We start from the raw sequence: 26,392 nt of genomic DNA on the forward strand, positions 1-26,392 counted from the left end.
TGCTCTGCAACTCTCAATATAAGACCCCAAGTAATCATGACTCTAGTGGTGATATATGACACCGCAAAAAATATAATGTACATAACACACTGATTAGCCATAACGTTAAAACCACTGACAGGTGATGTGAATAGCATTGACTATCATATTACAATAGCACCTGTCAAGGCAAGTGAACAGGTATTGAAGCTGATATGTTGGAAGCAGGACAAATGGGCAAGTGGAAGGACCCAAGTGATTTTTACAAGGGCCAAATTGTGATGGCTAGACGACTGGGTTAGAGCATCTCCAAAATGGCAGGTCTTGTGTGGGTGTTTCCAGTATGCAGTGGTCAATACCCACCAAAAGTGGACCAAGGAAGGCCAAGCGGTGAACCAGCGGCAGGGTCATGACTCATGGGTGCCCAGGGTTCACTGATGCGTGTGGGGAGCGACGGCTAGTGTGTCTGGTTAGATCCCACAGGAGAGCTACTGTATCACAGATGGCTGAAAAACGTTAATGCTGGCTATGATTGAAAGGTGTCAGGACACAGTTCATCACAGCTTGAGCTGTATAGGTCATAGTTTTATTTTGCACTTTTTAGAAATTGGTATTGTTTCAGTCATCCAAAAAATGTACAATAAAAAAATACAAAGCAAATTGTTTTAGAACAATAGATTTAGAATCTGTACTGATTTATAATTATACTATTTATTGAAGAGCCTTAGATGCATCATTGTACCTGGAATACAAGGTACACGTCCTTGCAACACAGGGACCATCCAGAACCTGAAAAGTTTCACCCTCATCTGCAAAGTAGATATTGCAAGCAGTGAATTCACAACTGGATATGCAACAGCATGAACAATAGCAAATAATCTCTTCTATAAATTCAAGACATGAAGGAGAGTGAAGGATTTGGGATATGAACGGGATTTATTTCCACTTTTGTTATTACTGGTTACATTCAAAACTAGATTTATTTTCAACAAAAATGTGTATATTGACATAATAAATTTAGCAATCTGATCGAGGCATCATTTAATAGTATTATCATTTAGCAAGCTAATCCTAAATAAAAATTGACAGTACCATTACAACATTAAAATTAAACGCAAAATGTGTATTGTTTAGGAAACAAGGCTGCTCTGTTTAGCAATATATTGTACAGTACATAGTTCTTAAAGAGCCAGTTCACCCCAAAACTGAAAAAAAGATCTTTTAGAGGGGCTTTAGTGCGATCTCTCCATCTAGGTTGCTCTGCTGGGAGTTGCCTAGTTTTGGAGATATCTGCCGTAGAAATGTCTTCTCTGAAATATAATGGGACTGAAAGGCTTTCTGTGGTAATTAAAGCACCAAAAAATACATTAGAAAAAATCAACGGCAACATCTCTTACCTGAAATCATGACCCTGTTACTCAAGATAATCCGCATACTTTGTTTAATGTAGGGACTAAGTTCTTCCACTGAACTCCACACAGCAGTTGTATCACTACGCAGAAGATACGAGCACGAGTTCCCCGGCGAAATATACTGCACAGTGATACGATTGGTGTGTGGAGTTCAGTGTAAACACCACAGAAAGAACGCCATTCAGTCCCATTACATTCGAGAGAAGAGTGGCATTTCTACGGCCAATGTCTTCAAAACTAGGCAACTCCCAGCAGAATAACTTTGATGGATAGAAAGTTCCTTTAAAGGATATTTTTTTTCAGTTTTGGGGTGAACTGCCCCTTTAAACATAACTCATATAAAATTGCACAAATAATTTATACCATATTTAACATGCTCATCTCCGTTTTGGGCCCTTCTTTCTGACTTGGATTTAATTTAGACGCTATATTAGCATACACTCTGATGACAGACCCACTTGGAAAACATTTTCCATCCTTACCTAATTCTGTTCTGCCAACATATGAATGGCTTAAAATATCCTCATGATCTTACATCCATCCATCTTCTTACTCATCTTCATACCTACGGGCGATTTTGAGACATTGATTAGTCTCTCTGCGTGTCTTTGGACTGTGGCTCCAAATAAAACAGGCAAATCTCGCACACAGAGCAGTGAGCAGATAGGAGCGCCAAACCCTTAACATGTGAGGCTACAGTGTTACCCACAGAGTCACCTCTCCACCCAGGAATTTGGATTAATTGGAAGAGTAGAAATTACATAAGTACATCAGTCAGAAAAGCCCTGAATGAACATACTTAAAAAATAATACAAACGTCACTTATTCACGTATTAATCATACACACTCACTAAAACTGCCACACCAATTTGCTGAATTCTCAATTACAAAACTGCAAATCTTTCAGGATGCATGGAGCGATGCATGGAGCAATACAGAAAAGCTTTGTGTACTGCTTGCTCTATTATTCCTAGCTCTGAAGTAAATATCACAAACGGCAAATTCTAAATTGCACAGCAAGAATCAAACCTATTTAATTTCATCACCACACTTTGGATGGCTTTGAACTAGCTTCCAATTTTAACTTCTCCCATAAATTATTAGGAGTTAAAAGATCATACCCCTGCTAATCTAACAGGGCTTATCATTATGGTAGAGATCGCACTCTCGGTTTTTTTTTGCGTAGGATTTATGCCTCCTTGTATTTCCAATAAATGAGCAAACTGTTGGCAGTAAAGCCAACAGCTATAGGCATCCAAGCTTATGAAATGATGAGCCAGCTAATGTAAGGAACGACGTCTTATCTCAGCATTCAAATCCAAGCTTAAGATCTGCTATTTTAGTTTAGCTCACTATAGCCTTAATCTAACTTGCCTTGAAATATACCACTCCTGCTTCAGCACGTGCTTTTTATATTTGTCCTATGTAAGTAACAATATCATTCCACTAATTCTTTCGTCATGTCTGGTCGGTCTCTGCACCCAGGCTGAACATTAATGAGCATAAGCTGCAGGTCACTGCTGCGTCGGCACCTCAAGGTGGCCAACAAGCCCTGCTGATATCAACAGCTGCCCGTACAAAGGGCTGAAGAAAAGACCATTATGCCATTTTAGTTCCATCAACAATTATTTTTAAGGTTTTCTGGAAGTGGTTGTACAGTCAGGTGACTTTGTATACCTCATATCCCTGGTCTAAGGCTTAGAATGTGGTTGTAAGAGGTGAAAGAGGAATTTGGTAGCTGGGTTCCGAAACACAAATCAGTCAGATGGATATATGCCGCATATATCCATCCGGGAAGCTGCTCCGCTCCAGCCAGAAAGCCGCTGGCTGCCAGCCTCAATAAGCACCACAGACAGCAGCCACCTGTCACATTTTCAGCACCTCTGACTCCCAGTAACTTGAGTTGGCTCACTTTTCTGAAGCCTCCCTCACAGGGAGCTTGATAAGCATGTGATTGCTGCTGGCCCACAAGCTTCCATAGCACATGAAACACTGACAGAGCTTAACACTGACCTGAAGTCATGGGTTCATGCTGTACAGTATGCCACACTAAACCAAGAAGGGCTTTATGAAAAGAAAAGCATAAAAAGCACAACTGGTCTTTTCCAAAACCTACCGAGAGAAACCGCAATCTGGGAAAATGTCTATGGACAGAGGAAACCAAAGTTGAGTTCTTTGGCAATACCAGAGATTTGTCTATAGGTGACCAAATTAACATATAAGGAATGAACACCCTACATACAGATAAATATGGTGGAGGATCTGTAATATGGTGGACTTTGACCCTATAAAAAAAATCATGAAATTAGAGGATTGCTGAGACATTTTAGAGCAAAGTGTGCTACTCATTGTCAAAGAACTAGGTTTGGATCTTAGATTGTGGGTCCTCCAGCAGGACAAAGGTCCAAAGAAGTCATCCAAAAGCACAAAAGAATGGCTGAAAAAGAGAAAAAAAACAACTGTTTTAAACTGGTTAACAGAGTCCTGATCTCAATCTGATTAAAAATCTTTGGAAAGAACTGAAATCTGCCATTGGGAAACGGGATCCTGCAAGCATTCAAGAGCTGGAACAAACTGCAACTGATCAGTGGGAGAACATGCCAGCAGACAGGTGAAAGGAAGCTTACAGACAGCTTCAAGAAACTTTAGAAGGCTGTCATTGTTGCCAAGGGTTAGGTGCCTTTAATGCCATCCAGGTCATACAGTATTTTTTTCTTGTGAAATCACTACATTTAAATTGAAAGGGCAAAGTTAAATGACTCTGAACATATTGTTACAATATTCTAATACAAACTTGGTAAATTTATTTCTGAAGATATTGCACATTGTCCAGATCTATATAAATCAGACTAGAGTCCTTTTGCAGAACATGCTGGAGAAAAATAACAAAAACACCCTTCCGATTGCTTATCCTGGTACAGGACATGGGGTGCCTTAGGCACAGAGGTAGGGTACACCCTATACAGTGCATGCACATGCACACACACACACACACACACACAAACACACGCACACAAAGATTTGGTATCTACATCTTTGTGGGGACTTTCCATGCATTTCTACAGTCAAAACCCTAATCACAACTATAGACGGTTTTCCGTTGTAAATTATGCGAGGCCCACCTGAGCTGTATCTGCACCGACAAGGGCCGAAAGCATGACCAAACCAAGCTGGTTGCGTCATCAACACCTGATTGGTCGAAATACATGGTGATAATGGTGATAATGGTGATCTGCGTTGATATGCATGGCCTATCTGAAAAAAGAGGGATATTCTATATATTATTCACTATTAATTGTATTATCACTATCAGTAGTATCGTACATCCTGATGTACTGATGCAATCCCAATATCTCGGAACTTGAAAATGTCTAACCACCTGTTTGAAAAATACTATACAACAACTGAATGGAATGGATTCATAATTCAGATTTACACAAGCAAATTCTAATTCTGCAGGCATTGGACACCACCATAACACGGTGATTCTCACAGACTTGCTAGTTCATTTTGTACACTGTGGGCACAGTAAATAAGTGTCTCTTTGGTTTTATGTCATTGTTGCTCTCCAAACCCGGCAAGGCCTACCTGTATACCAAGCCGACCCTTCTGCAGTGGAAAACTGAAACAAACTAGAACCAAGCAATAACTAGTCTCACTTTGCAGTACGGCTTGGGTATGGTTCAGTTCCTGTATGCTAGTGTAAAAGCACCATATGATAACCCTCACCCCTACTCAGCCTTAACCTTAACGATAAGTAATCAAACAAAATACAAGACCTTTGCGTTTTTAGTTTTTTTGATTGCATTCACAGATTTTTAGATTAGAATGTGGAAACATTTTACCAGTAATAGTGACCTATAAAAAAGCCAGACAGTCTTTCCATTGAACTAGACTAAATCAGTCCAAAATAGAAATTACAGCTATACAAGTACCATATACTGTACCGGCCAGATTATATGCATAATCAGAAAAATCTTTTTATATACATTCATTTTTATATGTTTTGTTTTGCCGCTTTCAAAGCTACTGCAGACGAGTTGCTAACAAATAAAATACTGAAATACTAAGAAATACTAAAATCATGCACATTACACGTCACCATTACATAATTTGTAATTGTAAAAGATTATTACCGGTATTTGAAAACCATCAATAACGAATGCTTTAAGGATCCATTCTGTCTTAGAGTCCATTATCTCTACAACATGGGGACCCAAGCACCAAAACTGCTTTGGTCAGTGCTGAAGCATATCACTATGGAATGACTTTCTTGTTGAGAGATCACCAATAAAAATCTCTGCCCTTTGCTCACAGTACAGTAGCAAGGTGTCTATCTGCACCCGGGTGAAAATAGCCACATGGCATCTATTCGTCCTCTGGCTCCACAAAAACATAAATATTGTGTTGCATGTATGGTTGCACATCATTTCAAGGGCTGAAGGCACCAAATTGGGATACATTATCCACAAAATGTTCTAGTAATAGTTAGCTAGCCGAAGATGCACAGTAATCTGGGTAACTAGCTACAGGGTGTGAAATTCATTTTCCACAATGGGGGAGAATTCCCCTCTTATGTGTAGCAAAAAGCCTGTTATATTAAACACTAGGGTGCAAACAGCCAGATTGGCTATACACCCTGGGTACAAATAGCATTAGCATTATAGGCTACTGACAACTGGGTGCAAGTATCATCTGCCTAAACATTATTTGTCTGCATGGAAACTTTCTGCAGACGAAGGGAGGTCTGACATACCACAACCACAAAGTCACAGTAAGTAGACCATGCTGTCTTATGTCTGTCGTCTGTCTGCCTCAGAACAGCAGTGTGTCAAGTTTCAAGTTTTATTTGTTACATGTACAATCACACACTGTACCACTGTGCAGAGAAATGACTTTAAACCTGTTTCCTGGACTGTGCTTGGTGAAATATGTAATACAAGACAAAAGCAAAACAGTTTAACAAGATATGTACAAACAAGAATAAAATTATTATGAAAATAAGAGTAAAATAATACATTTACAGGATAAAGTCGCTATAAAATAGACAAAGATGAGAGCAGCTTAATAACAAACAGAAAAAAATCAGTCACAGATCATTTAAAACATTTCAGTTTATGCATAGTATTTGAACCATTCCGCCATTCAGTTTTTAATGCATGTAAATGTCAAGTATGTCAACTATTAGCATAAGTATTGATACCCAACATTCTGGTAGCTCAAAGGCAACCTATTTGCACGACTATAGACCTTTGTCTGTGCGCAAATGAAGAAAATGCCTCATTTACTGGGTAAAAACCCCGGTCTCTGCAATGATCGTTTGGCAAGTGGTGAATTTGAAGAAAGACCAAGAAAATTAAACTCAAAGTCGAAAAGATTAATTTGTACAAATGCACAAAAAGCACAAGGTTCCAGATAATATCTATGTGTATGGATATCCAAATGAGCAGTGCACTACAGACAACAACAAAGTCCTGCTTAGATTTGGGAAAGCGCATTATATTCTAATGAAACCAAGACCTTTACAGCCAGAACGCAAAGCACTTTGTGCAGACAAAAGGAAACACTAGTCATCATCAGGGACTGATAATCTCATCAGAATCTAAAAAATAATGGATGGCACAAAGTGCATGGTTATACTGCAAAAGAAAATAACAGTCTGCAAAACTTGCTTGGAGCTGGAAAGCTATGAAATTCAGGACAGTGATCATAAGCACACAGCCTAAGAACACTGAGGTGGATTAGCAACAAATGGTGAATATCCACAAGTGAGACACTCAATGTTTCACCTTAAGTCCCACTGAGAATTTTGCCATGCTCAGAAAATTGCAGTCCACAAGGATTATCCTAGTAACAGAAACAAGTTGACCAGGACAGTCTTATCTGTCAAATAAGCACATTTCAGTTCAGCCTTTGTTTTCTGCGGATAAATCATTTTGGATTTAAGTGTGGCACTTTGCAATAAAAAATGTAACTTGGAAAATGTGTTTCTAAATCAATTGTATCCAATAACACTTTAAAACAGATGCAGGGGGTGCATATTTTTGCAAGGCACTGCATCTAGCTTGCTGCATAGTTAGATGCAGTGCCTTGCAAAAATGATCAAAATTTTAAACAAACTTCACCAAAACTGAGGCAGCACTGCAAAGTAATAGAAAGGAAAATGGCCATTTTGAGACTTGATCTTGTTACCTTAATAACTCATTGCAAGTGTGAACAAGTGGAAATGAAAATTGCCCCAAAACTCAAGCAATGATGCTCAGTGGCAGCAATAGAAGAATGACTGCAAATGACATTTGACCTTGTAAACAAAATAACTCTATTTGATATTACTCTCTTTACTCTACTTGATCTTTGATATAACTTATTACCACTTAACAAAAATAGAATATGGATGCAAACCTACACTTAATTTCATTTCGAGACAAATCAGTTCTAGGCGGCAATAGAGGACAGATTGAGAGACTGCAGAAGCCTTCTTGTCAACCCAGGATCTTTGTTCCCAGGAACATTGTATGGGTCAGTGATGTTCAAACTGTAAGGCAAGAGATGATTTTCTGAATATAATGACATAAAGTTTAGATATATTTTTTTGCTATCCAATCCAATCGACAAAAATTATCATGGGGGTATTTAATTATGCCACTTAATCCTAGTCATTGGTGGCACATGAAAGAAGAGGCACAGATCTGGTGAACCTGCTTATACTGTGGCAAGTCATGCAAAGTTGGGCTTTGAAAAAAGATTTTTTTGGAGAGGTGGAGAGGGTGTGGAGTATAGACTTGTGCGGTATTACGGTAACATTTTTGGTGTACTGCATTTTATTCCATTAAATTTGTGAAGGACCTCCCTGCAGCGCAATAGCACCGGTTTTGAAAATCCCAGCTAAATACTGCACATCGCAGTATAACATATGGACAATATAACAGTATGAAGAATTAGATACAATCAAAGCCTAGTGTAGGGAGGCTAGTGATAGAGATGGGGGTGAGGGAAGGAAAGAATAAGATGGAGGGAGGGGTTAACGGGGTATTCAGGGAAATACATTGTTGTCATGCCAACAGCATTTAGTCTGCTTTCAATTTATTGGGAAAATTATAAATAATGCTAAATACTTCAATAGGTCTATAATGATTGTGTACACAACCTAACACTTTTCTCATTAAATAATGACAAGATTTATTTAATACTATTATTGTTCCTACAATCATCATTCACGATAAAGAGCTGGGAAATGTGTACATAAACTCATTATACTTTTTTCTCTATAATGGGCTAACACTCCAGTGGACAGAGTAAAGGGGTAGTCCTAGAGACCTGTTGGCTTAAATCCAACTTTCCCGGGGAATACACTATTTTGAACTGCCTACACAAAACCCATTAAAGTTAATGACCCTACACTGAAATCATACCATTCTCAGTAAAAGACTGACTAGCCAATTCCAATATAACTTCTGGCTTACTGAAAAAATGAAAGAGATGATAAACAAAGTGTACGCAGACTTCTCAATATGTTGATGTATCACCATAACAACTAACTCCATACTCCATACCTCATTCTGTGTAAAGCCTTGTCTCATTCCCTGGATGAGAAAAACATTTGGTTTTGGGACTGGTCATCTGCCATAGACCCTTATGTCACAAAAACCCAAAAAGCACGATAACTCAAAAACATTTGATGGATCTTTTTAAACTTTGCAGACACACTCTATGGGTGATGATCTGGAACTGATCAAACTCTGAGGGAAATCACACCAAAACTGAAATCATGCTGCTTAGTGAGGGCAAAGGATAGGGTGACCGAGGAAGACACTTAAGCTTTTATACATGATAACTCAAAAAGTAATTGAAGGATCTTATTACCACTTCACAAAAACATATGGATGAAGATACACCTGCAGAATGTGCTTGTTTTGTGAACGCAGTAACTGTGAAAGTACTTGATGAATCTTTTTGAAACCTCCCAGGAACATTGTATAGGTGATTATGTAGGACTTATTTCATCTTGAGACAAACTGGACCTAAATTGAAGCTGTATCAGTTACAGATCTGGTAAGCCTGATTAAAGAGAGACAAGCCACACGGGGCTGGGCTTTTAATCATGATTTTTTTTGGAGAGGTGGGGAGAGGAAATGTTTTATATAAATGCATATTCTCTGGTATACATCCTAAATTGCCATTATAACCCACACAAACACAACAAAGGTAGGAGAAAAAAATGATGATCTAGACTGTAATCGGTTTTGAAACTGTTACCAAAACATGCACAGAGGTATCAGGGTCAGCATCATGATGCGTATTTGCAGGCCCTGCCACTCGAAATGAGCCATTCTGCCTCCCCCTGCTCCCAATGCCCCCAAGAATTATTTTGTACCTTCCTTCCATCCATTCAATCACCCATGTTTACATAAATTCTTGTCTGTTGCAGTCCTACGGTGACTCTTCTATTGTACCAAATACTAATTTGTGAAAGTTTTCTAGTTCCATGTGATGCTGCAACCAAAAGGTTGAAAAAAATTAAATGTTGTATCTTGGTGCATTTATTTAGAATATTCTGTTTTTTATTAATATATTTATGAGTGAAATAATTAGTGCATTTTCTAGATTATAATGATTGCAGTGATTCCACTATTATCTTTTGCAAATAATAATAATAACAACAACAATGAGAATATAATATTCATCATATAATATAGTCATCATCATCATCAGATTCGTTTTAAATAGCAAAACACGGCCTTCTGAATTTGGTAAGTTGTAACTGTCACCCCTTTTTTATTTGCTTCAGATTAGAAACAGTACTGGAAATCATTTTTAAAATATTACTCTTACTGATGATGTTTCTTCCAGTGAATCGTCCATTCCTTGACCTCACCGACACCCAGCGGCTGACGAGTTAACAGCAAGTTTGCAGCCTGTCGAGGGAGGGCGCTAACAAAGCAAAAGGCGATGTCGTGAAAGCCTGAGAAAGGAAAAAGGCCGAACGCCGGGGAATTAATCAAGTGGCTGTTTTAGAAATACACACTGAGGAAATAACCTAAAAGTGGCGTTTGGATCGAGTGATGGCCGAGCATCAGTGTTCAGAAATCGAAGCTGGTTGGTGTCGTTGCATTTATGATTTCTGTTCTTTTTTTGTTAAAATGGAGATGCAAGCAGTTTGGGGTTTGTGTGGCTAGCTCTTAGCTGCTAGCATGCTATGTCTGAATGGCTATATAATGCGCTCCTCTGTTTTCAGAACTGTATTACCTTATTGCTAGATTTCTCCAGTCGGGACCGTGTAAAAGATCTGCCAAGGTAAGCGGAAAGCAGTCGGACGTTTCACGATTCCAATTACTTTTTTTTTAGAAGAGAGGTAAAGAAAAGTACTGTTTCATTTCAGATCCTAGTGGAGGAACTGGAGGAGTACGAGGTAGGCAGCGCTCAGCCGTCTATTACTAGCTAGCTAATTCTCACGTCTCGTTTCCGCGATATCGCTTTTCTGCTCCAGTTATTACATAATTTCGTTTTGGATGGTTAGGGGGCAGGAAAAACGTGTGTTGTGTACATCCAGACTGGCCGTTTTTAATGTAACCGCGTGTTTCCTCTTTAGCTGATTCCTAAACGCTGGAGTTGGGACGGCAAACAAAATAAACGAAAGTTCGAAGATTGGGTAAGTGTAGCGGTTTCTTTTTATGTGAAGTCTATACAGAAAATTGAAAACTTTTAAATATTAAACTATTGTTTTATTAAAAATTTACAGTACTAGATTATGCTATAAAAGCGTCTGTAGAATGTTGTTTTAATGACTTGGAAACTTAGGTTAGCATGTATTTTTAGCAAAAGATTATTATTGTAATATGGTCGATTGAAATTAATATTTTGCGTGGAAATGAACGTCTTATTGTGTACAGCAGAAGGAGGAGGGGCTAAGCGAGAGTGCGCAAAACGATGCTGGATTGGGGGCGAGAAACGTCTGTCAAGGCTCGTAGCCTATCAAAATTCGGTTGCTATTTGATACAAGTGGAAGAAAAAACAAATAGTGAATCTGATTGGCTGTCTGTGTCGAGACGCCTGACCGCAGTATATGCTTGAATATTCATTAGACGCAACAAGCTAGTTAATGGTGGTTGTACCAAGGAAGTATATAAGCACGAAAGGTGATTGGTGATATACGCTATAACATATGAAACTGAAAACCGATGAATACAACCCGGTACATTTACATAGCCTACACGGGCCAGTTTCCCCCCCTACATGATATTACGGACTGGCTTAGCTGGCTAGCTAAGTGACTCTTGTGCTAAAATACCAGCTAGAAATACAAATGCCGACGATTAAATCGCCGAACGATGAGTTGTTATGTCTCCAAAACGTATTGTTCCAAAGTCGTATTACTTTTTAAATCCATGAAAGCTACCACGTGAACTCTAGACAGGTTATTTATCCCCCGTCAGCTCCGTGAGGTCTCGCCATTGTTTATACACATCCACGCGACACTTAATGGGCCGTCAACTATTGGCGGTCCAACTCTTATTCAGCAGTTTAGATTATTACAGCGCGTCTCATTAATTAAGGTTTTATACATAATTAGGCATTGTCGGGTTCCGTTTTATTCATTGTAATATTTTATGATGCTTGCTTTCACACGCAAACCTCACCTTTATCACTGTACAGGTGACCCTCAATAAACACATCCCGGAAGATTATCTTCTGCGCCTGTGTCAGCGGATAGGCCCGCTCCTTGACAAGGAGGTCCCCCCCAGTGTCCCGGGGGTCCGTACCCTCCTTGGGCTTGGAAGGCAGTCTCTTCTGCGCAGTGCCAAGGGTAAGGCCCATCGTCGAGGCATCTACCAGATTCTTTGTTTTACTGTTGAGCTTCCGATTATGCTAGAATGTTTCATTCTTGTATCGCAACTCTAACTGTTACAGCATTCTTTTTTCCAGATTTTTTTTCCTGTAAAATATTATAGGTATATATTAAAATTGCTCCTTACGAAAATGGGTTTTTATAGTAGAAGCTGTAAATGAATTGGTGCATGAAGGTTGTCAGATATTCTGCGTTTGGTGATGCAGTCTTCCTTTCGCACAGGCTGTGCTCGCACAGTATGGAGTGGCTCTACTTTCGCGGCCTTGCATCGAGGAAGGCCTCCCGAACCGCCGGTCACCTGTGGGAAACCACCCAACATCGGTCAGTGTCGGTCAGCCTTTTACCTCCTGGATGAAAATGCTGCTTTTGTGCTCTGTCTGCCAGGCATCCGTTCCTGGGATCTTTTAAAATGGTATTCTTTGTTGTTTTTAGTTACCACTGCATTTGCAGTTTGTAGGTATTTATCTTTAATGATATGTATGATCACAGTGTTCAGTTTTGTTCAAAGAAATTAATGCATGTAATACTAGTTTAAGTGGCTGATTTTCGAAGTTATAAAATTAATTAAAATGTATTAAATTATTAAATCTCTTTTAAATTCCAAATTACAATTATTCCACTCAATCTGTAGGTTGGTAAGTTTACATTATTTTGCTTCCTGTGACCTGGCTACGTTTCTATCATGGAAATGTTAAATTGTTAGTATTTTAACTGGAGGTGTCTTGAGTATGATGTGTCAGATCCTTTATAGTAAATGAATCTACCTCGGTGTAATTTTTTGATGACCTCTTCTAAAATGTAGTATTTATTTTTCCAAAATGGCAATCGTTTACAAAGCTATGATAATTGTACCTTTTCCTATGCAGCTGCCATTATGGGTGCCCGCCAGTTGACGGGGACATTTCGCTTTGGCCATGCCTTCCCTTCCTCTACCTACCAGCACATGAAGATGCATCGCCGTATTCTGGGCCACCTGTCGTCTGTGTATTGCGTGGCCTTCGACCGTACTGGCCGCCGCGTCTTTACGGTGAGAATTATGTAAAGCTTTTCAACTCATTACTTTTTCTTTCCTTACTCAGTTGTCTTGACAGTCTTTTTTCCATGCAGCAAAACATTTTCAGATAGCTTTTGCAATAGCTGTCTGCACTTGACATAAAAATGAAATGAAAAAATGATTCAGGTTAGGCACAAAAAATGTTAATTCTACTACATGGAATACATGTATTTTTCTGGATTTATTAATACAGAGTTCTCTTTTTCTTCGATTGTGCAAAGCATAGTTTCAAACCAGGCGGGGTTTGTTTCTTTGTTACACCCTGGAGCAGCTGCTTTGCTGTTGTAAGAATGTTTTTTAATTGACAAATGGTAATAATTGTAACAGAAAATACACAGACATTAGCTATGTTTAATTAAAATGTAATTAAAGTTTGTCTTGGTCATTCCTGCAAATTACCAAAAGCATTTGATTTACAATTAGTGTGGTGCACTAAGATGGAAAAGCCTTGTATATTAAGTGCTGTGGAGTCTAGACCCCCTAAACAGGTTTCAAATTGCACTGGCAACTCTAGGTTCCAAGGAAAATATCTGTTCCAAAATGGGAATTCTTTTACTGGTGTACTGGTATTCTGTTTTTTTTTTTGCAGTAATTATGTAAAAGTTTTAGAATGTGTTATTGCCAGTTTTGCAAAATGTTCTTTATTGACACATTATATTTAGACTCTTGTTAACTTTATAATGGCAGATAATATGCACTTATTGTGTATAATGATGTGACAGAAGTGATCAGCTGTGTTGAAACTAGATTGCTATTCAGCAGTCTTGTACAGCTTTGAAAAAAACGTTCATACTTACTGCGCCTGGCGTTAGTTGCCTCATTCACTATTTCTTGTATTTAATTCAGCTCCTTGTCTCGATATACTTCATTTATGGGCAGAAAAACTGAACTAAATCATTGTACTTGTACCTCTTTCCATTATGTTGGTTTTAGTGTGTACGTTCTCAAAAATCAATAGACTCTGGATGTGTGAAATGGCCATTGAAACAGAACCCCCCCCCCCCTCCCCTTTGTCTGCAGGGTTCTGATGATTGCCTGGTGAAAATCTGGGCAACAGATGACGGCCGTCTACTCTCCACACTGCGTGGCCATGCAGCCGAAATCTCTGACATGGCAGTTAACTATGAGAACACTCTCATCGCATCAGCCAGCTGCGACACTGTCATCCGGGTGTGGTGCCTGCGCACGTGTGCCCCCATCACAGTGCTGCAGGGCCACGCTTCTGCCATCACGTCCATACAGGCAAGAGCATCCTGACTGGCTACCGCTGCCCACAGTCTTCACAGTGACATGGGGGTCGAATATTCTGATCCTCCAGTTTTCACATCTCATGGACTTTCAGGGCCATGGGTTCGGTGGTGAGGACCCATGGGGGCTAGTTATGGTGTCTTGGTCATATTTAGTCTTGATACCTTATAATGTAAAGATGATGGATCCTGAAAGCCACTGTTCTCTTTTTTTGAGGTGTATTATATTTGTGTTATTAAAGGCATACTTGTCTGTTTCTGGGGTGTTAGTTTTCACCATCGGCAAAAGGGACAACGCGCTACCTGGCTTCCACTGGAGCAGATGGGATGGTGTGCTTCTGGCAGTGGAACTCAGTCACCATGAAGTTCAAGTCAGTCTTCAGCAGTCTTTGACAGTTCTTTTGTACATACATTTGTATGTGCTGCTAAATGTTAACTTTTTGTCTCTGGGCAGTAAATAATACAATCTGATATATGAACTCATCTGTATCACAGGCTAGTTTAAAATTCTTTCAGTGTCTGTGTTTTCACTATGACAGGAATTTGCTTTGGTCCTTTTTTTAAAATAAGGCCTTGTTCCATAGGCCTGCCATTCTTTAGGAATGGATGTTTATACCTGGTTTCTAGACTGAAATATTTTTTGTTGCAGCGTTCAAGGCATCACCAAGTTATTTTTCTTATGAAAGACAATGACCTGTTGTTCATTACTTCAAATAGGTTTCTTATAAACTGAATTGCATTCATATTAGAGGTGTCTTGTCATCATCTCTTCCTACAGTGAGCGTCCGTTCAAGTTTACAGAGCGATCTCGTCCGGGAGTGCAGATCTCCTGCTCCTCCTTTAGCTGTGGTATGTTCACCTCAAAAAATACACACAACATAGAGCTTTTGCATTCATATTTCTTTGTCACTAACAAACCGTACTAACCATTATATCATCATAAAAACTTTCAATAATAACACTGAAGAGTTGTGGTAGTTGACAATGAATGAGGAGGAATCTAATGTTAGATGTTGTCTGCCAGTCTCTTATGCACTGACTTTCCCTCCTCTTCTGTCTCAGGTGGTATGTTTTTAGCCACGGGCAGCACTGATCATGGCATCAGGGTGTACTTCCTGGGCACTGCGGAGCCTATGAACTTCTCTGAGTTGGATGCACATATGGTGAGATGTGAAGAAGCTATGTGTTGTAACTTCCTTGCATGTGTTCATTGTATTCCCCAGGTGGGGAGTATATAATGGTTTTGGGACTGATGAACTGGGGCTAGAGATTGTAGAGGTTGGATGGATTAGATGGGGGGGAGATACATTGTTGCCATTCTGCCAGCACCTGGTTCTTTCTGTTACAGAGCTGCTCCTATTTCACTTTTTCATCTGTTGTTTTCTTTCAGGATAAGGTTGTAGCAGTCCAGTTCTGCAACAAGAGTGACAGGTCAGCTCATGCTGATGCTTATTTTTGATTTACACACTTCCTCATTTAGATTTAACATTTATATCATGTTTATATTTGTCCTCAGTGAAACTGTTCTGTGCACGACTTATTGTATTACGCTGTTACTTTTGTGTATATGGCCATCATCAGCCTTAATGAGTCTGGCCATTCGCCTCTGACCTCTCTTGTTAATAGTCTATTTTTGCCCAAAAGAATTGCAGCTAACTAGATGTTTGAATTCTCTGGAGAATGTTTTTTTTTCCTGAGGTGCTAAAACCATTATGTCTGGCACCAGCAATCATACCACATTTAAAATAACTTTGATCACACGTCTTAGTTGTTATAATGCTTAGTCAAACCGTAACCAAACTTTTTGTCCCTGTCTGCTTGCTGCATATAATTGCAGTCATAGAAGTTTTTTGGAGGAATAGGCTGTTTGCATTACCAAGCAGATATACATGAAGTCGCCATTCAATGCAGTTACATCATTTTACATTTGAACTGTTCTTGCATATGTGCTGAGCAGAATCTTCTTAGTGTAACTAGTGGTTGAAGTAACGGGAGTCTTTTTCAACTTTTTCAAGTGTAATTTAAACTGCTTAATTACCTTTTTGTAAATTGTCCAGAAATAATTTGGGAATTGAACAGTAATTTCACTCTTACCTAAATATGAATTGAGATTTATTCTATAGGTGCAAAAATTACCCCAACGATGCATTAATTTCTCTTACACACACATTGAAGCAAATACATAGTAATCATAAAGGGTATACTATACCTTATGTGTAGTGACACCATTGTTCAATGAAAGAAGCATTCACTGCTGCTCCCTGTGTCCAGAGTTCAGAAACACAAATCTGAATGAACCACTAACCTGCCACCTGTCATGTATGTCTGTTCTTATCCATAGTCCTCCATGCAGCCACTGTACTTAGTGCATTTGCACACTAGCCTGTTGCTCAGTGTGTTCCTTGCTAACAGACTTTTCAATCTACAGCCTCAGGCTTGTGAGTGGCAGTCGAGATGGCACTGCCCGCGTGTGGCACTACCAGCATCAGGAGTGGAAAAGTATCACCTTGGATATGGCCACACGGCTGCCTGGGTAAGACGCTGCTCATTTGGAGGGTAGCCTTTTAAAGATGCAGGAGCATCTCAGAGAACTTTTGCTGTATGTGTTGCTGCTTTCAGTCTTGCATTGAATGTTTCATTGTTTTTCCTCAGTTTCGTGATTCTTTAGGCACATTTTGTTTGTAGAAATGTCTCATGTATTACTTGTTTATATTTTAAGAAAATACTTGATATATACGTTAACATGAACAAATTGGATAACTATTTTAAACTGTTGGATATTTTATGTAGGAATTTGTCCCTTGATAGCATGCAGCCATTGGCATGGTCATCAATGACCTTGTGCAGTAAATATGCACAAAAATTATGGCATGATATGCAGGCAATAGCAGTGCTAGTTATGGTTTGAATAGCCTTTGGGTCGATTGTGATTTCAATTCACGTTTAGAACTTCATTTGGAGGTGCTGTTAATTAGAAGATTATTAGCTCTTTAGGGGAAGAAATTTTGTATTTTTCTCGTGCCTTTTACTGTGCAAATGGTTGTCGTACATTAATACTGCTTTTGGCAGTATTGCCAGATTTCTGCTGTGCTCCATCCATCCATTTTCTGTTCCCGCTTGATCTGAATGTGGAATGTCAAGACAACTAACAATCAATACAGTTTCTGCAGAACCTTAGTGAAAAGGCTTGTCACTCAAAAGCACTCGCTGATCCCTGTACTGTGTTTATACAGAATTGTCATGTATGGGTATCACTTTTTTTGTATGTTCTATAATTGTCTGTATTGTCTACAGGTGACTTATCTGTATTGAGTTTTCCTCAATGTTTGTGTGATCTTTGTTGTATTAAGACACTGAGTACTTTAGTGGATGGATGTCATGGCACGGAAAGCATTATCTTTGTCTTCACCGCAGGAGCAGTATAGGTTCTGGGGAGGATAAGACGACGAAGCTTGTTGTGACGATGGTTGCCTGGGACTGTGCGGACAACACCGTCATTACTGCTGTTTCCAACTACCTGCTTAAAGTGTGGAGCTCTTCCACTGGCCAGCTGCTGCATGTTCTGTCGGTAGGTGTAGCTGAGAATGAGGCTGTACTCTGTGTACATTCTTAGAGTTTTGTTATTTACTATACTAACACGGGAAAAGTTTTCTCTTTTTGTGGGTTGTAGTCATTTTTGGGAGTCTGGGGAAAACATAAGTATCTGTCGTATGTCAGATGTGCTAGATGATTTAATATGCTGTCTTCTGGCATGGAAATTTATTGGTTTGACTCCTAACTGTACAATAATCCAGAGATTAATAGGGTCAGCCTTAAATTACTTGGATAAGCAATAAGGCCTGATTTGTGGCAGCCTTATGTAATCTAAATGTAATTGGCCTCTATCATCACAGTAACAATTGTTAAAACACGAGTTCGTAATGCACCTCATACCATATTTGTGAAGCTCGCCCCACCACCCCTGCATCCATCCAGCTCCAAGAAACACTTAGATCTGTAATTTGCAGGTGCAGAAAGTTTGTGACAGTACTGGATCTTTCCTGTGATGGCTTTGCTGCTTAAACTTTCTTAGACCTGTATGTCAATCTCCTCATAGTCAAACTACCTTTTTGTTTTGCTTAGCTAAAAATCTAGATTAGAATACTGATCTATTATTTTTAAAAATAATTTTAAAGTTAGTTGCAGAAAACTTGTATGTTGTCCCTTTGTAACTTGTATGTAAATGTTACTTTGATTAAATGCTGTCAGTGGATGACTGGTATAAAACCAGGCATGCTCAGAATTTGAATGAATCTCTTATCCTCAGGGACACGATGATGAGGTGTTTGTTCTTGAAACACACCCCTTTGATTCACGGATCATGCTGTCCGCCGGCCATGATGGCAACATCTACGCGTGGGACCTGACAAAGGGCACCAAGATTCGCAACTTCTTCAACATGGTGATTTGTCTTAGCATGGAGCCGCTACTGCTTAGAAGTCCTGATTAGCATCTTAAAATTCCTCACCAGCTCATGTTTGTTACAGATCGAAGGCCAGGGTCATGGCGCTGTCTTTGACTGCAAGTTCTCTGCGGATGGGCAGCACTTTGTCTGTACTGACTCCCATGGGCACCTGCTCGTCTTTGGGTTTGGCTGCAGCAAACCGTATGAAAAGGTGAGCTGTCCTCAATAACTGCTCATTTGCATCCGCTCAAACTTTTCAGACCTTCTACCAAAAAGCTTCTTGTTTTGGGCAGTTGGTCGATTTTAAAAATCTCCCTTCTCCTCCAGATCCCAGATCAGATGTTCTTCCATACGGATTTCCGGCCGCTGATCCGCGATGCTAACAACTTTGTCCTGGACGAGCAAACCCAGCAAGCTCCCCACCTCATGCCACCCCCGTTCCTGGTGGACGTGGACGGGAACCCCCATCCGCCACACTATCAGCGTCTGGTGCCTGGGCGTGAGAACTGCAGAGAGGAGCAGCTAGTGCCACAGCTGGGCTACATGGCTAATGGTACTGAAATCTCATCTAGTCTCACTTACATTCTGAATGAAAGTTTTGAATGTTTCAGTATACAGACAAAAATGTAAGTCAAAGGCTTGCTGTTTTTTTTTTTTGAGCTAAGGCCCAGTTTACGACCAAATATGTATGAAAACAGCAGTAAGACGAATAAAGTTGCACATTTTATTTTTATGTACAGTTGCAATCAGAAATATTCAACCTCTCCACCTCAAAAGACATTATACAGTAAATCAGATGAAAGATGACACTAAATGACAAAAAAACATTTGATACATATGAGTTAATTTGACAACGGAGTTGACTTACATTTTTCATTTGATCTTCAAAGTTAACTCTTAACACGTGCATGTGCAGTAATATTCAACCCCCAGTTTCAGTACTTTGTGGAGCATCCTTTAGCTTTCATATCTTCTAACAAGCGTTTTTGGTAAGTGCCGAGAAGCTTCTTGCACCTCTCAATCAGAATCTTTGCCCATTCTTCACGTGCAAGACCCTCTAGCTCATTGATGTTTGATGGCTTCCGTGCTGCAGCCGCCGCCTTTAAATCCCACCAAAGATTTTCCATCAGATTTAAATCTGGTGACTGAGAAGGCCACTCCAGGCGGTTCCAGGATCTTTTTCTCAACCAAGCTTTGGTTGATTTGGAGGTGTGCTTGGGATCATTGTCTTGCTAGAAAGTCCAATAATCACCAAGGTGCAATTTGTCAACAGAAGACATCACATTTCTCCTTAAAATGGCCTTGTATTTCTGGGAATTCATGATGCCAGGTACACGATCAAGATTCCCTGTTCCTACTGCAGAAAAACAACCCCAAATCATCAATAACCCACGTCCATGCTTGACCGTGGGGATGGTATTCTTCTGGTCAAAAGCCTGGCCTTTCACACGCCAGACATTCCGCTGGTCCATATGTCCAAACAGTTCCAGTTTGGTTTCATCAGTCCATAGAACTGTCTCCCAAAACACTGCAGCCTTTTCCAAATATCTTGTAGTCAAGAATGGAGTGCGTCTTGGAGTCCGGCCATGAGGTCCTTGTTTATTCAGTGCACGTCTTATAGTTGCCACTGGGTCACTTGTAGCAGCCTTCATCAGGTCATCCTGTAGGTGTCTTGCAGTCACACAGGAGTTTCTCTTGGTTGTCCTGGCTAAGTTGCTAAGGGCCCTTGATGACATTTGGGCTTTCTTCCACAGCCAGGTAGGTTTGCAGCTGTCCCATGAGTTTTAAACTTCCTTATAATGCTCCCGGTGGTGTCTCTTGGAATGTGTTTCCCATGATTGCAACTCAACTTGAATACCTTCATGGGTGGGGTTTATATATGCATCACAGCTGAAGCAAATGAAGGATCACTGTAGAGTTTATAAAACTTTATAAAACAACAATATTATATGGGTTGAATAATTGTGACATGGCTATCGTAAAATATACTGTGTGTGTGTGTGTGTGTGTGATATATAAAATGTTCCTGCCTACACTGTAATTTAGTATGAGTGTCAAGGCGTTTATGCCGTGTGCCTTGATTGAATAGTAAGTTTTTAAGAATTAAATCAATGCACATTACTGTCCTGTAAACTGCCTGAAATTCTGGAGGCACCTTTGTATCTACCCAAGCACAATGTCTCCTGTTGTTTTAGGTGATGGTGAGGTGGTGGAGCAGGTGATTGGCCAGCAGACTGTGGGGGAGGAGGAAGAAGAGAGCCCCCTGGATGGACTCATCAGGCAAATGCAGAACCAGCAAGATTTTAATCTAAATGCAGGACCAGCAAATGGAGGTGAGAACAAGGGATACCTGAGAACAAAATCTGCATGATATCTAACATTTCTTTGATTTTATCCTACTTTTCTAAAACTCTTTGCCCACATTGTAGTTTAGATTCAAAGAAAAGAGGTTGGCAGATTACCATTATTTTATTGGATGTTTTTATTGGATAAGGGAACAGTGTTAAAGACGTAGGATGTATAATATAATTGTTGCGTGTTATTCTGGTTGCATTCATACAGGATATTCAGGGGCATATGAGTATTTAGTCCTGTGAACCCACCCATCTCTGTTTCCTGCCTGTCTAGCGTGTAGTATGCTACATGTAGATTGCTATTATACAAAAGTGAGCTCAGAGGGATGAGCTCACTGCTGAACCGAAATTATGTATTTAATTTTTTTAGATGTGTGCTGCCCCCTCCACTGAATTCCTTTGCTAATTTCACTTTGCCAGTGGCATGGTCATATTTATCCATTCAAATTACCTTATTAGGTTAAGCATGAGTTCTCCAAGATTGTACAAGCCAGTATTACTATGGCGTACAGTATTTGAGAATGAGCATTTAAAGTTTTTTTTTTAAAAAAAAAGCAGGTTAAATGTAATCATTTAAATCTTTAAAAAAAAAAAAATACGACGACTGGCTTTGTATGTGTGAGATTAATTTTTTTTTTATTAATTTTAATTTTTTTTTACCTCTCTGCTGCAGCTCAGCCAGCAGCGGAGGTGGAATCCCCGCCAAACGTGGGATTGCGGCGAAGTGGACAGGTAGAGGGCGTCCGCCAGATGCACCACAACGCCCCCCGCAGCCAGATTGCCACTGAGCGAGACTTATTGGCATGGAGTCGAAGGGTAGTGGTCAGCGAGGTGCAGCCAGCAGTCTACAGGTGAGAAGTCCACTATGTCACACAAAGTCAGGACGTGCATCCGAAATCAAATGCTCATTGGCTGAGTAGTAGGAGAAATCTAGTATGCGACATAAGCAGTATGTCTGAATCAGTATGGATGAGACAGTATGGATGAGACAGTATGGATGAGACAGTATGGATGAGACAGTAGGCAAACAGTACCCAGATAACACAGTACATTCTGTGAAATTCCTAAGTTTGCAACACATGGATGCTACGCTATCCCACACGGCCAGACGAAGAGCATCACTTGCTCGGACATTTTTTGTCAAGATGGCTGAGGACATGCCTTCTTTATAAATTTAAGTAGAAACCAGTGACCGGTTACATAGGTTGACTCATGATTTTTTTTTTTCCCCCCCATTGATAGTTAAACTAACTTTTGCAGTGGTACAGTACATACTGCATTATCGGTTGACTGGTAGGTTTCTAACGGAATTATGTACTGTGTAAGTAAGCGATTTCCGAAGCACCTATGGAATAGCTGTTTCTATGAGCCAAAACATTATGGGAATGATCATAATGAGTTTTATTAGAAACCTACCAGTCAACCGATAATGTTAAGGTCTGGGATATATTAGATGATAAGCGAAAATCTGGTTCTTGTAGTTGGTACTTGTTGAAAATTTGGTACTTGTTGAATGCAGAAGTAGCAGGGATAAAGGGCTGAGTGGCTGTAAGGGCCAAATCATTATGGCCAGAGCATCTCCGAAACAGCAAGACTTTGAGGATGCTTGTGGTAAGTATACACTGAGGGTGGTCTGAGGAGGGAAAACCGGGAACCGCCAACACGATTTTGGGCGGCTAAGACTTGATGTGATGCGAGACGTCAATGAAGGTTATCCTGACTGTTATGAACCAACAGAAGGGCGAGCGTGGCACAAGTCTTAGATCATTTTAAAAATGCTCACAGGAGTAATGTGTCCCGACACAGAGCACTGAACCCTTCTGCAAATGGGGCTATGTAGCTGCAGAACGGACTTGTTGTTCCAGCATATTCCACAGATGCTCCCGCAGACCTGCGATTGATCCGAGGTTCAGTTTTGATACGCACATGCCCATTATAGATGCTTTTGACGGTGGACATCACAGGCACTCTGTCTGGCTTTTGGTTGTGCAGACCCACACACGGCAGGGCCCTATGAGTCTTGGTCGTCCAACATTCTGTAGGTGGTTTGTGGTTCTCTTGTGGTGAACAGCTGTCTGTTGGATCTCACCATGGCTGACTGAGCACCCCACAAGCCTTGCGATTTTGATGATGCTCTGACCCTGTTGTTTGGCCGTGATTTGACCCTTTTGCCTTTACCCCTGCCCATTTTTTCTGTATTTAACACATCACCAATGAATACTGAATGTTGGCTCACCATCAGCAGAGTTACCCAGTTATTTTCCAAGGGCCAAACTCTGCCAACAACACAAAGCCACAGGCCCGTTATTGTTCCATTGTGCCAGTTTAAGTTGATAATATCTGCTGGGGCGGAGGTTGAATCGATAGTCATTTTCCTTGAGGTGGGACCCCTGATTTTTGTGTGATGGTAACACAAGCTTAGCTTAAACGCATTAATGCATGTTACTGCTCTCTGACTATGCTGGATTTCTATTCCCTTTGTTCCAGGATGATGGAAGAGCACCGACAGGCCAGGAGTGAAGCAGAGTACACGCTCTACAGCACTGAAAGGAGAAAGACACCCATGCTTGTTCATCGCAACACAAGAGTAAGAAAAGAAAATAACCTGACTCTGCGACACAATCTCTCTGCCTGGTTTGCAGGGTGGTCTGTGTGCTTTGATTGGCATGACTATTGTCACTAATTTTATGGAACCATTTATTGCATTTGAGTCAGTAAGATATAAAGAATGTAACATTTCATGATGGTTATTTATCAGTAGAAGTCAATGTGTGAGAAACAACAAAAATATGTTTTCCTGTTACAATAGTCTACACACCTGTCTTGAAATTGCAGGTTTTTGTGATGTAAGACCAGAACTCAAATCATGTTAGACATATTTCTAACTAATACAGTAAAACCTTGGATTGCGAGCATATTGCATTCCGGAAACGTGCTTGTAATCCAAAAAACTTGTATATCAAAGCAAATTTTCAAATAAGAAATAATGGAAACTCAGATGATTCGTTCCACAACCCAAAAATATTCATATAAAAATGATTAATACAAAATATAAAGTAAAAATACATAAAACAAATGAACCTGCACTTTACCTTTGAAAAGAATCGTGGATGGTGTGAGAGAGAGGAGAAGAGGAGGGTTATTTTGTAGGACGACTTTCACTATAACTAACGGAATCACTGCTATCTGTTGGCTCACTGGAATCTTTTTCTTTTTGTGCGACTTTAACAAGGAACCTATCCAATGACAGCTGCTTTTGCCTCCTTTTTGATTTTGTGGAAATGTGGACATTGCATTGTCGTTAAACAGATTCATTGCTCGCACTGCTACGGCCTTATTCGGGTGGTGCTTTTCTACTAAATTTTGACTATACGAGTGAGGCATGCCGACTGAGACCGAGCATGGGAGACAATTACCCACAATCCCGCACAGAGAGAGAGAGAACCATCGGCTCACTTGTGATTACATGACGCTAGGCAGATAAAGCATAGACAAAGCAGACCTCGCTTGTTTATCACGTTAAAATTTATTTTAAAATTCTGCTCGTCTTGCAAAACACTCGCAAACCAAGTTACTCGCAATCCGAGGTTTTACTGTATAGTAGAACAGAAATTCTCTTTTCGCCTCCCCTCATGATTTTCATCAATCTCTTGGCAGTTCCAGCCCTAGAGAACTGCAGTACATGGCTTTTGCTCCAACTGAGCCTTTCAGCTAGCTTTGCTTGAGCTGTTTGAATGAAAGCCATTGTGCAGACCACATTATTTACTGAGATGGTTAATTTAATCCCTGATTAATTAAGGATTTTCTAGCATCTGATAATGTTAAGAAATTGTAAATTTTCCCTGAATTATGCAGAGCTCCATATAATTAAAACCAGCTCTTTCTGTGTTTCCTGACTCATTGGAAACTGTACTTATCTCTCGTTTTGTTCAGTAATAAGTCATGTCCCTCTGGGTGTCCTCTTCCTGTTTCCCAGAATGAGCAGCAGGGTCCGGGCCTACGCTCCCTGCGTCGGACCCGCAGGCAGCAGCAGCGACACACCTACCAGACCCGTTCCGCTCGAGAGCGACGGCCGGTTCAGCGGACCCAGAGGGGAGACGGCCAGCAGAGCGCTGACAGCCAGGGGGAGCTGGACAGTGAGGATGAGGTATCGGTCCAGACTAATGCACTCAGGCTTCAGATGGGCTGCAAAGGGTGCCTCCTGTTTCTGGTTGTGTTCCAGATTGTGAATTCACTCTCTGTGTCCCTCAGAAACACTGGTCCCTGATCAGTGATCTGCAAGGAAGGATTTTACCTAATTGAAGTACTTGCAGTACGTTTCTTTTATCAACCTTGCTTTGCGGAGTAGATTTAAGCTCTGTTGACATTGTGTTGTCCTCCACTATGTGATGTCTTTCCTGTGAACAGCTGGAAGAGCAGGTAGAGGTCAGTGAACCATCCTCAGAGGGCGAGGCACAGTGGCAAAGTGACAGCAGTTCCAGGTCAAGCCCCCTCATTGTCCAATGAACACTGTATGAATTTGTCACCTCAACTGACTGGAAATGTAACAGTTTCCGACATGTAACTGTTTCACAGCGACGACTCCAGCGAGTACTCTGATTGGACCGCGGACGCTGGGATTAACCTGCAGCCACCCAAACGGCCAATCAGAAGGCCAGCCCGCCACCCGGGCAGCAGCAGCTCGGAAGATGAGAGAGAAGGAGATGGAGAGGACAGAAGGAGGCAGGCCGAAAAAAGGAAGAAATCCAAACAGAGCAAGCAGAAGGTAGGGAGATGCATACTGCTGCATCTCACTTGCACCGCCTGGTTGAGATTTGGAAGGGAGCAAACCATGGACCATCAAGGGGTTCCTGAGGACTGGGTTGGGAAACACTGGTGTACACTATACAAAAAGCACAAATTCCAGTCATGGGTTAAAATCATTTTCAAAATGAAAAGAAGCCCAAATGCACTACCTAATTAGATTTTAATTTCCAAATTAAATGGTGCAACCAGATATAGACACAGTGCTCATAGAATGTCTTAGGATGCGTGCTTAATTCGGTAAACATATTGC

At 40.4% G+C, this 26,392-nt stretch overlaps 1 protein-coding gene and 1 long non-coding RNA gene across 4 annotated transcripts in view; one reads left to right on the forward strand and one right to left on the reverse strand.

The window, feature by feature from the left end:
- Positions 1-527: 527 nt before the first annotated feature.
- LOC111855326 (uncharacterized) lies at positions 528-11,271 on the reverse strand. Of its 2 annotated transcripts, XR_002840862.2 has the most exons (5): positions 10,638-11,271; positions 10,224-10,353; positions 9,766-9,884; positions 1,874-1,956; positions 528-788 (listed from the first exon to the last, which is right to left on the reverse strand). It is a non-coding gene; the product is annotated as an uncharacterized lncRNA (long non-coding RNA). The 2 variants fall into 2 exon arrangements; XR_002840863.2 differs by lacking the exon at positions 9,766-9,884.
- The window catches only part of brwd3 (bromodomain and WD repeat domain containing 3), a 32,220-nt gene continuing 16,160 nt past the window's right edge, over positions 10,333-26,392 (forward strand). The window contains exons 1-23 of one of the 2 annotated variants that reach the window (XM_072702282.1): positions 10,333-10,487; positions 10,627-10,685; positions 10,771-10,800; positions 10,981-11,040; positions 12,045-12,195; positions 12,460-12,558; positions 13,104-13,264; positions 14,312-14,533; positions 14,809-14,909; positions 15,317-15,387; positions 15,601-15,701; positions 15,929-15,969; positions 16,967-17,071; positions 17,953-18,106; positions 18,845-18,979; positions 19,065-19,193; positions 19,310-19,535; positions 21,178-21,315; positions 22,010-22,187; positions 23,824-23,923; positions 25,313-25,483; positions 25,744-25,817; positions 25,912-26,101. In XM_072702282.1, the coding sequence (XP_072558383.1) occupies positions 10,454-10,487; positions 10,627-10,685; positions 10,771-10,800; positions 10,981-11,040; positions 12,045-12,195; positions 12,460-12,558; positions 13,104-13,264; positions 14,312-14,533; positions 14,809-14,909; positions 15,317-15,387; positions 15,601-15,701; positions 15,929-15,969; positions 16,967-17,071; positions 17,953-18,106; positions 18,845-18,979; positions 19,065-19,193; positions 19,310-19,535; positions 21,178-21,315; positions 22,010-22,187; positions 23,824-23,923; positions 25,313-25,483; positions 25,744-25,817; positions 25,912-26,101 (2,730 nt within the window). In that variant the 5' untranslated portion in view covers positions 10,333-10,453. The remainder of the gene's footprint in view (positions 10,488-10,626; positions 10,686-10,770; positions 10,801-10,980; positions 11,041-12,044; positions 12,196-12,459; positions 12,559-13,103; positions 13,265-14,311; positions 14,534-14,808; positions 14,910-15,316; positions 15,388-15,600; positions 15,702-15,928; positions 15,970-16,966; positions 17,072-17,952; positions 18,107-18,844; positions 18,980-19,064; positions 19,194-19,309; positions 19,536-21,177; positions 21,316-22,009; positions 22,188-23,823; positions 23,924-25,312; positions 25,484-25,743; positions 25,818-25,911; positions 26,102-26,392) is intronic. The other variant, XM_023834245.2, reaches the window with a different exon arrangement.

This window comes from Paramormyrops kingsleyae, chromosome 18 (genome assembly GCF_048594095.1).
Source record: "Paramormyrops kingsleyae isolate MSU_618 chromosome 18, PKINGS_0.4, whole genome shotgun sequence".
NCBI lineage: Eukaryota > Metazoa > Chordata > Actinopteri > Osteoglossiformes > Mormyridae > Paramormyrops > Paramormyrops kingsleyae.